Source organism: Brassica napus, chromosome C9 (genome assembly GCF_020379485.1).
Source record: "Brassica napus cultivar Da-Ae chromosome C9, Da-Ae, whole genome shotgun sequence".
Taxonomy (NCBI): domain Eukaryota; kingdom Viridiplantae; phylum Streptophyta; class Magnoliopsida; order Brassicales; family Brassicaceae; genus Brassica; species Brassica napus.
In genome coordinates, this window is record NC_063452.1 from 57636416 (window position 1) to 57650608 (window position 14193).

The window sequence follows — 14193 nt, forward strand, 5'->3', positions numbered from 1 at the left end:
TTTAAAATTAAAATCCATTTGAGTATTATAAATTTTTGGACGGGGTTTGAGTCTCTTTCCGGGTCTGGGTAGGTTCGTAAGAAATTAAAATATCCAAATATCCTATGGATTTAAAAAAATCATTAAAATTGTATAAAAGAAAAAAAAATCAAAATCAAAACTGCGCGGATCAAGCTCTAGTTTTTAACATTAAAAAAACTATCTTCACATTTATTTTCGTTTCTTTACAATGCGTTTGTCTTATTTCGGGCAGAAAATAGAAGAGAAACGTCGATTTTTTTTGTTATTTTCTTAAATCTTAATACTTACGTTAGTTTTGAATGTCGATAAGAAACTGTTAACACAATAACTTAGAAACCACACCTTTCTAGATTTTTCTCGGATGTCCATGTCCATAACATTACTTAAAGCACTTGAGCATTAAACTCATTGGCGAACCTACATTGCTCGTGAAGGTGGCAAGTGCCCCCACAAATTTTTTAAAGTTTGTTAAATATGTTTAAACTTTGATTATTTTTCTTTTAGTAAATAACATTTTTACTTATACTTTTTAAGTTTATGTAAGATTTGCCTCCACAAGAAAATAATTTTACATTCGCCACTGATTAAACTTGTGATATACTACAAATTTTAGCTACATTTAAATATATGGAAGTCCGTATTAAATTTACCTATGAATATCAGACGTTTTTCTCTCTGTTTTCTTGTTAACTTCTGACATAAATTGATAATTACAGCAAATATTTATAGAAAAATGTTAAAGTCTGTATATTTCCCACTGGAAAATGTATTTCTTTTCTTAGCAAGATAAATAATGAAGTCCGTCAGCAATGTAATGGGAAAACGGCTTATTCATGCCCGCACTATAAAGCCAGAGAAAATACATACCCAAACAATATTAACGTGCCAAAACATTTCTAAACTAAATAAGAATTTGAATTGCAAACCTAAACTCATAATAAATAGCTAAAACATGCCTCGTAACTGACACATGTCAGTCTATTTTAAAATATATTGATTTTTTTTTTTTTAAATAGTATCTTTTAGTTTTTATCATTTTATTTGTTTGTAAAGTACCACAAATAATTAAAATCATCAAGTTGACCTTATTTATAATTTCAAAATTAGAAATAAATTTTAATATATGGTGATATATAAAATAGAAATATTTTTTATCAAATAAAATAGATTTAATAATATAAATATATTATTTTTATTTTTATTTCATATTGTAATATTTGATATAAAAAAATTAAATAAATAGAAAACAACATAAAAACAGTATCATAATTTAAAGCCTGATTTAATCTCACTAGTTCTTAAAGTTTATAAAATATTTTTTATATTTTCTTAGGTTATTTTAGTTGTAAATCTTATTATGTGCTTGCGTGATATATATAATATAAATAAAATTAAAAATTTGTAATTTTTGTTTGTAGTTATCAAAACCAATGTTAATTACACTAGGCATAATGTGTACGCTTGACCCTAACCTAGCGCCGAATCAATTATTTTGTAATTATACGAGAATTATTTGGGAAATAGTTTTGTAAATTTTTTGTGTATTATTAATATTACATACTAGTTTTGTGGCAAAATAAAAATAATGTAATATGGTCTAGTGGTTTTGTGCGATATTTGTTTTCTTGAGATGCTGCGTTCGAAACTATTTTTGGTTAACTAGCCATTCTTTTCTTTTTATTAAGGGTAATATTATTAAAGATCTCTACTGTAAAATCAAATTTCTAAAGAGTATTTTTTGTTATGTTGATTAAAATTTGAATGACTATATTTGTAAAGAAAAGTTTATATAAATATAAATTGAATGGTATTTCTTGTAAATATTACATATGAGTAAGATTATTTATAATTAATTCTCATGTTTTAATAAGGTAGATAACATACTTTGATAACTAAATTAATTATTATATTGTACTCCCTCAGTTCCTAAAAGATCCATGTTATAGTTTTTTTCACACTTATTAAGAAAACATTTAAAATTGTATTTTCCAATACATTGTTTTTCTTAATTAACTATTCCCAATAACTTTTAACCAATGAGATTTTATTAAACACAATTGTATTTTTTGAAGAGTACAATTTTTCATTAATTAATGTATTGAAAATGTAAAAAATATATCTTTTTGAAACAATTTTTTTTTCTCTAAAAATGGATCTTTAAGGAACAGAAGGAGTATATGATAACTATCTAAATTTCTGATAAATAATTAAATTTATTATTTAAATTTAATTAAAATCTGGTAAAAAATAAAATTGTACTTTTCAAATTAAAATTATAAATACGATAAATTTGATTATTTAAGTTATTTAAGGCATATTAACAAAAAATAGAATTATAGAGACTAAACTACAAATTAAAAAAAAATAGTCCAAATCATCATATAACTGGCTATAGGCATGTTTTAGCTATTTATTATGAGTTTAGGTATGCAATTCAAATTCTTATTTAGTTTAGGAATATTTTGGCACGTTAATATTGTTCTGGGTATGTATTTTTCCTGGCTTCATAGTGCGGGTATGAATAAGCCGTTTTCCCGCAATGTAATGCCGGATGTCGGTGGAAATGTATATGGTCATTGGTCACAGAAAATAGCATATACTATATTATATATTCATTTTCTTAATAAATTCGTGGATTCTAAAGCTTTCTAAAACCACTAGCTTAGATATCGAAATCCTTCCATATGGACTTGTATTACATTGATTGTTCTGTTCCGGCCTGATTTCCCAAGCCATTTGAGTAATAGAATAGCTGCATGAGAAAAAAAAAAAAAAACTTTCTAAAACATCGCATCTCATAATGAGACTTCGACGTGAGCGACAAACTAAACTCATCAATAATACTATACCTTCTTAAACTAACATCCATACCACGACAAATACAAATATGGGTGTATTAAAATCTGTACGTCACTTGTGAAAATATTAATCTTTTTGAGAAAATTGTGAAATATTAATGCTACACTTTTTTTTGAGAAAATTGCATTTTAAACACTAAAAGTGTTACTTTCTAGCATTTTAAACACTAGAGTTTTTTTACTAACACTTTAAACCTCCAAAGTGACATTTTTATCATAATAAACCTCCAAACACGTTTTCCTGTTCATAAACTACCGGTACTTTGCATTTTACAGGTCAAAATGATGAAGTGTCGGTTTCTTTTTAAAAAATAAAAAATAAATAAAATACAGAAAAATACAAAAAAGTAGAATGAAAATGGAAAAAAATTGTAAAAAATTCACAACAAAATTTAAAAAAAAATCTACAATTCAAAAAACATAAAAATTAAAATTAAAATTTCAAACTTAAAAATAAAATAAAATATTAAAATTCAAAAAATTCAAAAATAAAATATAAAATTAAAATGTCAAATTTAAAAAAGAAATTTTATAAATTATTTTTTACAAAAATTATAAAATAAGATCTAAAATTAAAACTTCAAACTTAAAAATTAAAATTGTAAAAAAAATTGTAAATATTTAACCAAAAAAATTATATTTATTTTAAAATTTCATCCAATTAAAGTGACAGTCACTTATGATGATATCAAAACTTGCCGCCATCAAAAACAATATATCAAAACTTGCTGCCATCAAAAACTTTTTTTTTTGATAATCCGAATATCCAAACACCTTACATAGTCCGACTAGCGCTTAAGTACACTTCGCAGAAAGCATTTCGGGGAGCCACCAATTTCACCCCATGTTAATTGATGGTGACCACATGCAGGGCTAATAGTTCTCTCAGATAGATTATATTGAGTTTTGTCCCAAAAAAATTTCTAAGAAAGAAAATGGCCAAAAATGTTTCTTTAAAGATGCAAATGACTTTTATGCTTTAAATATATAAATACAAATAAATAAAGAAAAATTTCAAATTATTTTTTTTTTAATATTTTAGATCTTATTTTAGAATTTTTAGAATTTTTAAATTTTCTTTTCGTTTTTAAATTTGACATTTTAATTTTAGATCTTATTTTTGAATTTTTTGAATTTTTAGTGTTTTTATTTATTTTTAAGTTTGAAATTTTAATTTTTATGTTTTTTGAATTTTTTTTTTGAATTTTGTTTTAAATTTTGTATAATTTTTTATATTTTTTTCTAATTTCATTCGAATTTTTCTGTATTTTACGTATTTTTTTTAAGAAAAAAAAAATCGATACGTCATTATTTTAACCCGTAAAATAAATAGTATTGGTCTCCTATGAATTGGAAAACGTCGTTGGAGGTTTATTATGATAAAAATGTCACTTTGAAATCAGTTAGACATGAAGATTGGCTATCCATTTAGGTACGGGCTGTTCTTTCCGGGTATCTTTTTTTTTTTAAATCAGGCGCCGCTTGAATATTATAAATTTATCTGTGGGTTTTGAGTTGGGTTTTCCTGGGTTTTGATGAGTTCGGTTTTCTAATGTATATGAACATAAAAAAAATCTAAATAACAAATGTATCTGAAACGGGTTGGGATATTTGTACCAAAAATAACTATATTGCCCGATTCGGTACAAGTTTTTTGAATACAATTAGTTATATTACGACATATCTAAAATATATAACCCTAATTATGAAAAATAAATATCCATGTATAAAAATGCAATAACCAATACATCCGCGGATCAATCTGTGGTTATACTTAACATTGGCCATAACAGTTTGTTTTAAAGTTAAGCGATCATGTCGTAGTCATCCAATTTGTCATTGTACTGAAGAACCTTCAGGTGAACCAGGACTGTCGATAGCCTGCGCCTGCACAATTAATAATGAGATCCCTGGTGCTCTCTCAAGTGAAGAAAGAAGAAATAAGCCTCTCTGCAGAAACCATTTACCTACAGAAGGACGAAACTGGTAACCGATCAGTTAATGCCTAAGCTTTTCCTAGTCGGTATAACTCCCAGGTTGTATCTGCCATTTCAACATACACGATCATAAGCATCACTTATCAATTACCAAAACAAGTCTTCTCATTTCAGAGTAGAATCAATAGAATGGACTTTTTTTTGAGACATAAAAGCATGGTTCCATATTTTAACTTATTAAAAACATTATACAAGGAGTCAAGGATGACATTCAACCTCTAAGAAATTTCAAAACTAACAATCCTAAGATCTATACCGAAGCTTATGAAGTGAAGATCGATGTAACAGCAGCGGAAAAAGGATAACTCTCTTGTTGAAAAGACCTAAGGAAACAAAAGAGCCATTGCTTGTAAGAAGCTGTACACACTGGTAAGTAAAACTCAAGAGTTTATCGAGAAGCATATCAGTCATCTGAATCCGAAAAGGATCAGTTGGATCCATCTGTTGGGCCGTTGGCCATGCACCTTCTCTTTTCCATTCCAAGAAATTTAATTTCTTCAGAACCTTCTTCTCATGATACTTGAGCTTCCTCATTACTCACCAGAGTAGTATGTCTAAAAACTATCCCAAATTAGGATTTCTTCACCACAACTGTTAATCAATGTCGCGATCAAATCCAGACTAACTATCAATGAGTGGGATCACGAGCAAGGGAGGTGAGCAGAAAATCAAATAGTTTGCTAAAACCTTAAGACTAAAATCATAAACACTAAAAAAAAAAAAAATCATAAACACTAATCGAGGAAGAAGAGGGAAGAAGAAGATGTCAGATTAATCCTATGGTCCTCATTCGCTGGTTAAAATTTTAAGGCCTCTAAGGCCGCCCAACACACAAATGGGGTAAAAAATATATCCTACTAAATTGGGCGTTTTGTTCTGTTATTTTCTGGAGGTCCAAGCCCAGTAGCAGATGACATATTTAAATATTATTATGGGATTACATTATGAAATGAATACGTCGTTTATGGGCATGATTAACTCTGGTCTCTTATCCGGAATTCTTACTTCATGATTTGACAATTTTTTGTTTTATTGTTTTATTGTTTTTTTTTACACTTTTCGGCTAAGAGACGGCTCTTATATCTCTTATTTAAGAGACAATTCTTAGCTTTTCTTAGATATTTAAGAAACGGTTCTTAGCTTTTCTTAGATATTTAAAAGACGGTTATTAGCTTTTCTTAGTTAAAATCTAAGAAAAATTAAAAACCGTCTCTTATCCGAATCTAAGAACCTCAGCTAAGAGACTGGGGTTAATCATGGTCTTAACATATTTGATTGTTGTTGTAAAAATGAAAAATTCAATAAATTCACCATTACTGTAAAACAAAATAAGCAGACAGAAATCTAGTAATACACAACTTATTATATAGACTGTAGACATTGTATATAATGTAGTAAAATACTGAAAACTCAAATAATTGCAAAAATTAATCAAATCCATGCACACGTTGGGTTGGACATATACTACGCGCACGCATAGGCTTGAGAATGGAGACTCGTGAGCCACCGACACATTGTTTCGCGAGTATGTTGATTATTGTCAATTCGCTCCTCAACTATCTTCACATTTTTAACATTAAAAAAACTATCTTCACATTTATTTTGGTTTCTTTACAATGCGTTTGTCTTATTTCGAGCAGAAAATAGAAGAAAAACGTCGATTTTTTTGTTATTTTCTTAAATCTTAATACTTACGTTAGTTTTGAATGTCGATAAGAAACTGTTAACACAATAACTTAGAAACCACACCTTTCTAGATTTTTCTCGGATGTCCATGTCCATAACATTACTTAAAGCACTTGAGCATTAAAAGTACAAATTTTAGCTACGTTTAAATATATAGAAGTCCGTATTAAATAGTACCTATGAATATCAGACGTTTTTCTCTCTGTTTTCTTGTTAACTTCTGACATAAATTGATAATTACAGCAAATATTTATAGAAAAATGTTAAAGTCTGTATATTTCCCACTGGAAAATGTATTTCTTTTCTTAGCAAGATAAATAATGAAGTCCGACAGCAATGTAATGCTGGATGTCGGTGGAAATGTATATGGTCATTGGTCACAGAAAATAGCATATACTATATTTATATTCATTTTCTTAATAAATTCGTGGATTCTAAAGCTTTCTAAAACATCGCATCTAATAATGAGACTTCGACGTGAGCGATAAACTAAACTCAATAATACTATACCTTCTTAAACTAACATCCATACCACGACAAATACAAATATGGGTGTATTAATATCTGTACGTCACTTGTGAAAATATTTAATCTTTTTGAGAAAATTGTGAAATATTAATGCTACACTTTTTTTTTTTTGGGAAAATCACCGAAACTGTCTTTTTCTAACACTTTAAACACTGAAATTTTTTGACTATCACTTTAAACCTCCAAAATGACATTTTTATCGTAATAAACATCCAAACATGTTTTCCTGTTCATAGACGACCGCAACTGTTCATTTTACAGGTCAAAATGATGAAGTGTCGGTTTAAAAAAAAAAAAAAAATACAGAAAAAATCGAATGAAATTAGAAAAAATTGTAAAAAATTCGAAACAAAATTTAAAATAAAATCTAAAAATTCAAAACAAAAAATTAAAATTAAAATTTCAAACTTAAAAATAAAATAAAATATTAAAATTCAAAAAATTCAAAAATAAAATCTAAAATTAAAATGTCAAATTTGAAAAAGAAATTTTTTAAATTTTTTTTTAAAAAATTCTAAAATAAAATCTAAAATTAAAACTTCAAACTTAAAAATAAAATTGTAAATATTTAACCAAAAAAATTATATTTATTTTAAAATTCCATCCAATTAAAGTGACAGTCACTTATGATGATATCAAAACTTACCGCCATAAAAAACTTTTTTTTTATAATCCGAATATCCAAACACCTTACATAGCCCGACTAGCGCCTAAGTACACTTCGCAGAAAGCATCTCGGGGGGACCGCCAATTTCACCTCATGTTAATTGATGGTGACCACATGCAAGGCTAATAGTTCTCTCAGATAGATTATATTGAGTTTTGTCCCAAAAAGATTTTCTAAGAAAGAAAATGGCAAAAAATGTTTTATTAAAGATGCAAAAGACTCTTATGCTCTAAATATATAAATACAAAGAAATAAAGAAAAATTTCAAATTATTTTTTTATTTTTAATTTAGATCTTATTTTAGAATTTTTAGAATTTTTAAAATTTTCTTTTCGTTTTTAAATTTGACATTTTAATTTAGATCTTATTTTGAATTTTTTGAATTTTTAGTATTTTTATTTATTTTTAAGTTTGAAATTTTAATTTTTATGTTTTTTGATTTTTTTTTTAATTTTGTTTTGAATTTTGTATAATGTTTTTATAATTTTTTTCAATTTCATTCGAATTTTTCTGTATTGTTACATATTTTTTTTAAGAAAAAAAAAACGACACTTCATTATTTTAACCCGTAAAATAAACAGTACCGGTCTCCTATGAACTGGAAAAGAGGTTTATTATGATAAACATATCACTTTGAAGGTTTAAAGTGCTAGTAAAAAAACTTCGGTGTTTAAAGTGCTAGAAAGTGACATTCTCAGTGTTTAAAATGCGATTTTCCTTTCTTCCTTTTTTTTTGAAAAAAGGCTAATATTAATGCTACACTTGACATGCATGGTTTAGTTTTCGTTAATGTCTATTGGCAAGAAATTTGTGAAGAGCTAAAATTTGTTAAAATTTGTTAACTTTTTAATTTATTTTGTTTATTGCATATATAGTTTACAAAGACATATAAATTAGCATGTAATTCTCTTTATATTCATATAATATTCTATGTGAACTATATATTTATATATTATTTTCTGAACAAATTAAATTATTTAACTGTTGCCAAGAGAAATTAAATGATATAGATTTTTTTTTTGTTTGATAACAGTAAATTATGAAAAGTCTAGCAATTGATTTACTAACGATTTGAAAATATATAACTAATCTTTTAATTTAGTTTTTTTTATTGAAGGGTTTAGTTTATTTATCGAATGCTTTAGTTTTTGTTTTATCTTTAGTTTTGAATAAATTTATTATGATATTTGTTGGATAGTAGTCTTTTATAAAAAATTGAAGCTACACTAGTGTTAAAAACCGCGATTTTAATACGACTGTATTGGATGCACAACTGAAATTTGTATTAGCGTTTTTATTAAAGAGATCCTTGACAATGTGCTAGAACATGTATACCTTGTTAATTTTAATCTTACACCTCAAAACCATAATTACGTATAACATAATCTTAACCAATTTTTTAAACCATCATATATAAGACAAAATGGTGATTAAATTTCAAAATCATAATAAATCAAGCTGAGAACATCTTAATTTGGTTTTATTGATGGCTGTCTAAAAAAAACAGTTTCTACATATTTTTTTACTCTGTTTCAAAAGGAAGCATATTAATCCAGTCTTATGCTTTCGTCCATTTGTTTTCTATAAGTACCTCTATATCCATTTATACCGAGATAAACTTAAATTCCATTTGCTAAGAGCAAAAAAATAATATGTTCAATCTTTTTCTTCTCTCAAAATTATAGTAAATGTTTCTCCAATATACGCATTTAAAAAATCTCAAATTATAAATGTTTAAAATAAAATTATAAATGTTTAAAATGATAATTCGTTCGGCTCCGGAGCAGATTTATACCATGCTTCGGTTGAAATCAAGGTAACAAAGCTAGTTCAAGATATTTATCAGAAAATAGTTATCAGAAAATAAAAGGAGGTTGTTATATAGTTTTATGGATTTTATTAAAATCATTGCATTCCTTTAAAATAATAACCATATTGCACTTCCACGGAGTATTTGATATCATCGACAAAAAAAGTATTTGATATCTAGCTTGGACTGACAAATGACAACTGTGAACAACGAATAGAGTTGGTCCATCTATTTATTTATTTATTTATTTATTTATTTATTTATATGTAGACATACTTTGATTTATTTTTTAATTTATTTTCTATATAACTTTGGAATCTCTTTGTCATAAAACGAAAAATCCACAAGTCTAGAATATGCCATTTTCGAAAAATGTATATCTATATATATAATAATAAAAATCATACTTATAAGATAAATTCGGTTCCAACTTCTTAACAATATTGATTGGTTTAGGAGTCTGGACCGGGTCAAAAACTAACCGGTTTACACATTAGATTATCGTATGATCTCAATTGATTTATTAATAGTTTTTGAGTTTTGACAGTTAACTTGTGGATTAGTTTTGCTTGTTCCCGAAAAAGTTACGCACCGCTAATGTGGTTTAGTCGTTTAGATATATAACTGAAAAAATTGTTATTTAACTTCCAATTAATTTAGTTGACTGACCCCATTAAAAACCCGAAACAATTATGCATACTACGGAAAAAAAATTTACAACAGATCTTCAGCATAGTGCAAGTAAATTTGTCAGGCGTGGATATTAAGACGGCTCAGGTGATGCAATTAAGCGTAGATCCTCATAAGGCACGTAGTATTATCGGTTGTCGAATCGTCTATGTAATTTTTTTCGTATCATAATAAATCAGCGTTAAAAAAAATAAATAAAATTAAATGTATTTGGTCAACCAAAATTCAGATTCGTTGCTTTCTCTAAATTATTTATTTATCTAAAACACATTTCAATGCGTGCATGTATGTATACGAATATAAAAATATAATATTATTTTTAGTTTATGCAATTAAAGGTCTACTTTGGCTTTGTATCAAACCAACAAACAAAAAAAAACATCCTAAACAATTTATATTACAGGCGGAAATATAATTATTTCGTTACATAAAAGAGTCTATAAATAACAGTTTTTGCCGACGAAAAAGAAAAGACCGTTTTTTTTTATTTAATTTGCTAGAAAAAGCGTTGATTTGCTGCACATTCTTATTAGCCTCTCCCTCCCTCTTTTGTTTGTTATTCCACACCGATCTTCTCCCTATATCTCCGACGTACTCATTCTCCGGTGACGGAGAATAAGCTAAACATTTTCCACGAATTTTCCTTTTTTTTTTTTTTTTTTTTTTCCTGCGGCTAAAAGCTTTAAAAAAGATCGATCGTACCATTGCTGAATTTCAAAGCCTTCTCTTATTTATCCGTTACGCTAAGCGTTGGCTTCAATCGTTTCTGCGTTAAAACGAGTTGAAACTTGTCACTGAGATTCTTTTTTATCTGTATTTTTTTTTTCTTTATTTAATTGAGCAAGATCTGGGTTTTCTTCAGATCATGGCTTATTAAAAAAATCTGGGTCTTTCGAGGTGTGATTAATGCTCTCACTGAGTAGCATTTTCTCTGGGTGTTAATTAGTCTCAGTTGTTTTATTACTATTATTAATCTCCACTTAAGTGTTCGATGAAATTCCTCTGAGAGGAAGGGTTGGTAGGTGATTCAGAAAATGTGTAAAATGGAGAAGTCTCTTTACCACAGGAAACTATGGGAGATAAAGGTTAGGCTTTTAGGGGATAGCAAGGTTGAGAAGCTCAGGAACTCCTTTGCTTCGAGGTCTCCTACGAGCCTATGGATGATTCGTGCTGTTTCTGTATTGCTGCTCTGGAGTTGTTTTGTTCATTTGATGGCTTTGGGAGATATGTGGGGACCGAGACTGTTCAATGGTTGGCCTTCTTGTTTCAATCAACGTGGTTTGTCCACTGCCGCAGAGATGAAGTCTCTCCCTGCTAAGATCGCCCTTCCTCCTAAAAGTAAGTGTCATGATTTGTGGTTGGAGTAACTTGAGAGATGAATCTGGAAACTGATTTTTTTTTTTTTGTGTTTTGTCTTTCTCAGGGGTGTATCAGAACAATGGTTATCTTATGGTTTCTTGCAATGGAGGACTCAATCAAATGCGAGCAGCTGTAAGTTGAGATTCTATCTCCCAAGTTTCATCTCTTAGTGATATGGTTTGCTTACTTTTTGGTCTGGTTTCGACAGATATGCGATATGGTAACTGTTGCACGGTACATGAATGTTACACTTATTGTGCCTGAGCTTGACAAGACCTCCTTTTGGAACGATCCAAGGTATTTTTTCCACGTGAAGCTTCTTTTTGTGCTCTGTTTTGTTTTACAATATCGTAATTTGTTTTCTTCTTTGGTGGCAGTGAGTTTAAAGACATTTTCGATGTGGATCACTTCATATCTTCGTTGAGAGATGAAGTTCGTATACTTAAGGAGTTGCCTCCAAGGGTCAAGAAGAGAGTTGAGCTTGGGATGTACCACGAAATGCCTCCTATTAGTTGGTCAAACATGTCTTACTACCAAAATCAGGTTTGTATTCTGAGTTCTTATATTTGTTTTGAAGATGAATTTACTCTTTGATTATTCTATTTATATCCTCTCGTTAACTCTTCAAACTGGAACAGATTCTTCCATTGGTGAAGAAGCATAAGGTTTTACACCTGAACAAAACCGACTCCAGACTCGCTAATAATGGACTGCCTGTGGAGGTTCAGAAGCTGAGGTGCCGAGTGAATTTCAACGGCCTTAAGTTTACTCCTCAAATTGAAGAGCTAGGGAGACGAGTAGTCAATATCCTGAGAGAGAAAGGTCCCTTTCTCGTCTTGCATCTCAGATATGAGATGGATATGTTAGCGTTTTCCGGGTGCTCACATGGTTGCAACCCCGAGGAAGAAGAAGAATTAACAAGAATGAGGTACATAAGAATCATAAAATGTAGTCTTGCTTTTATTGTTCCAACTTTGATGGATATATATTGATGTAAATGTTATATTTGTTGGTAGATATGCTTATCCATGGTGGAAAGAGAAAGTCATAAACTCTGAGGAGAAGAGGAAAGAAGGCCTTTGCCCTTTAACTCCAGAGGAAACTGCTCTCACCCTGACCGCGTTAGGTATTGACCGTAATGTTCAAATATACATAGCTGCTGGAGAAATCTACGGTGGTGAAAGGCGGATGAAGGCGTTAACAGACGCTTTTCCAAATGTGGTAAGTAGCCATTTCATTATTTTTCTGAAATAATTTCAAACTTGTAATCTTCAATTGACTCCGTTATCATAACTAACTCAGGTCCGGAAAGAAACCATACTAGAATCCTCTGATCTCGATTTTTGCCGGAACCATTCATCTCAAATGGCTGCACTCGATTACCTAGTGGCTGTTGAGAGCGATATATTTGTTCCAACCAATGATGGGAACATGGCAAGAGTCGTTGAAGGTCATCGCAGGTGAAATGCCGTTATCTTTCTTCTTCTTCTTTCTTCCCATGGCAAGAGGCTAACACCAGTTTTTCTACAGGTTCTTGGGATTTAAGAAGACAATTCAGCTGAATAGGAAGTTCCTAGTTAAGCTGATAGATGAATATACCGAAGGATTGTTGACTTGGGATGTGTTCTCATCCATGGTGAAGGCCTTTCACTCTACTCGTATGGGAAGTCCGAAGAGACGGTTAGTGATTCCGAATAAACCCAAGGAAGAAGACTACTTCTACTCCAACCCGCAAGAATGTCTGCAGCTGTTAGATGAACCACTGAGAGTCATTTGATCATTGGCGGAAGAAAATATTTACAGTCTTAAAGATGGAGTTACAGTGAGTTTTTTCTTTTATTTACAGGCTTGAGTTACTTTAGAGTTCTTGGTGAATAGATATCTGAATGAGCTTCCATGGATGGAGAGAAAAAAATGATGTTGATTGAAGCTTACATTGTAAAGTTTGGCATCCATGGCCTTGCCAGTTTTGTTAGCTAAATAAAAAGTGCCATTTTATGTAATTAAAGTTTGAGTTTATATTTCATATTATTATCTCTTGTTTTTTAAAAAAAGGGTAAAAATGTCCCAATTTTCTACATTAATATATTATATTATAGCATATTAGCAAATGTTGTCTACATGAAAATACTTAATTTATTGAATGCAAATTCAGATATATAGATAGAGATTAAATAACCAATAACAAATGACAAGCATTCAGATTGTACTAGTTACACTGTTGTAGAAATAGCCAAATAGGTGTAAACAGGTAGGTGTCTGACATTTTATTTTTACTAATTGATACTAACATTTTCAAAGAATTCTATGTAGGTATTGCAATTCAAATAACCAACAAAGAAGATATATTACCCAAAAATTACTTGATCCAACTGTATTCGAGTGATCCAAAAAAATTATAACTATTTCTTATACAAGTGATCCAAGACATGTATTTAGTAGATTTATTTTATACTCCTATCAACGAGTGATCCAAGAAAAATTCTAGTTCATCTACCCATTCAAGAAATCTCGTAGAGGTTATTGATATTATCCATATACCAAACTCACTATTTTTTCTCTCATCTGTATAATACT

The 14193-nt window shown here is 29.2% G+C and overlaps 1 protein-coding gene and 1 long non-coding RNA gene across 2 annotated transcripts; one reads left to right on the top strand and one right to left on the bottom strand.

Moving 5' to 3' along the window:
• Positions 1-4585: 4585 nt before the first annotated feature.
• LOC106424701 lies at positions 4586-5932 on the bottom strand. The gene is made up of 3 exons (XR_001284927.3): positions 5133-5932; positions 4847-4922; positions 4586-4766 (listed from the first exon to the last, which is right to left on the bottom strand). It is a non-coding gene; the product is annotated as an uncharacterized LOC106424701 (long non-coding RNA).
• A 4801-nt stretch (positions 5933-10733) lies between these two features.
• BNAC09G42120D (rhamnogalacturonan I rhamnosyltransferase 1) lies at positions 10734-13736 on the top strand. Its single transcript, XM_013865473.3, has 8 exons — positions 10734-11595; positions 11681-11748; positions 11825-11913; positions 11994-12159; positions 12255-12544; positions 12633-12837; positions 12919-13076; positions 13147-13736. Exons 1-8 carry the CDS (start codon positions 11292-11294, stop codon positions 13391-13393), a joined length of 1527 nt encoding a protein of 508 aa, XP_013720927.1. The 5' UTR covers positions 10734-11291; the 3' UTR covers positions 13394-13736.
• Positions 13737-14193: the final 457 nt, after the last annotated feature.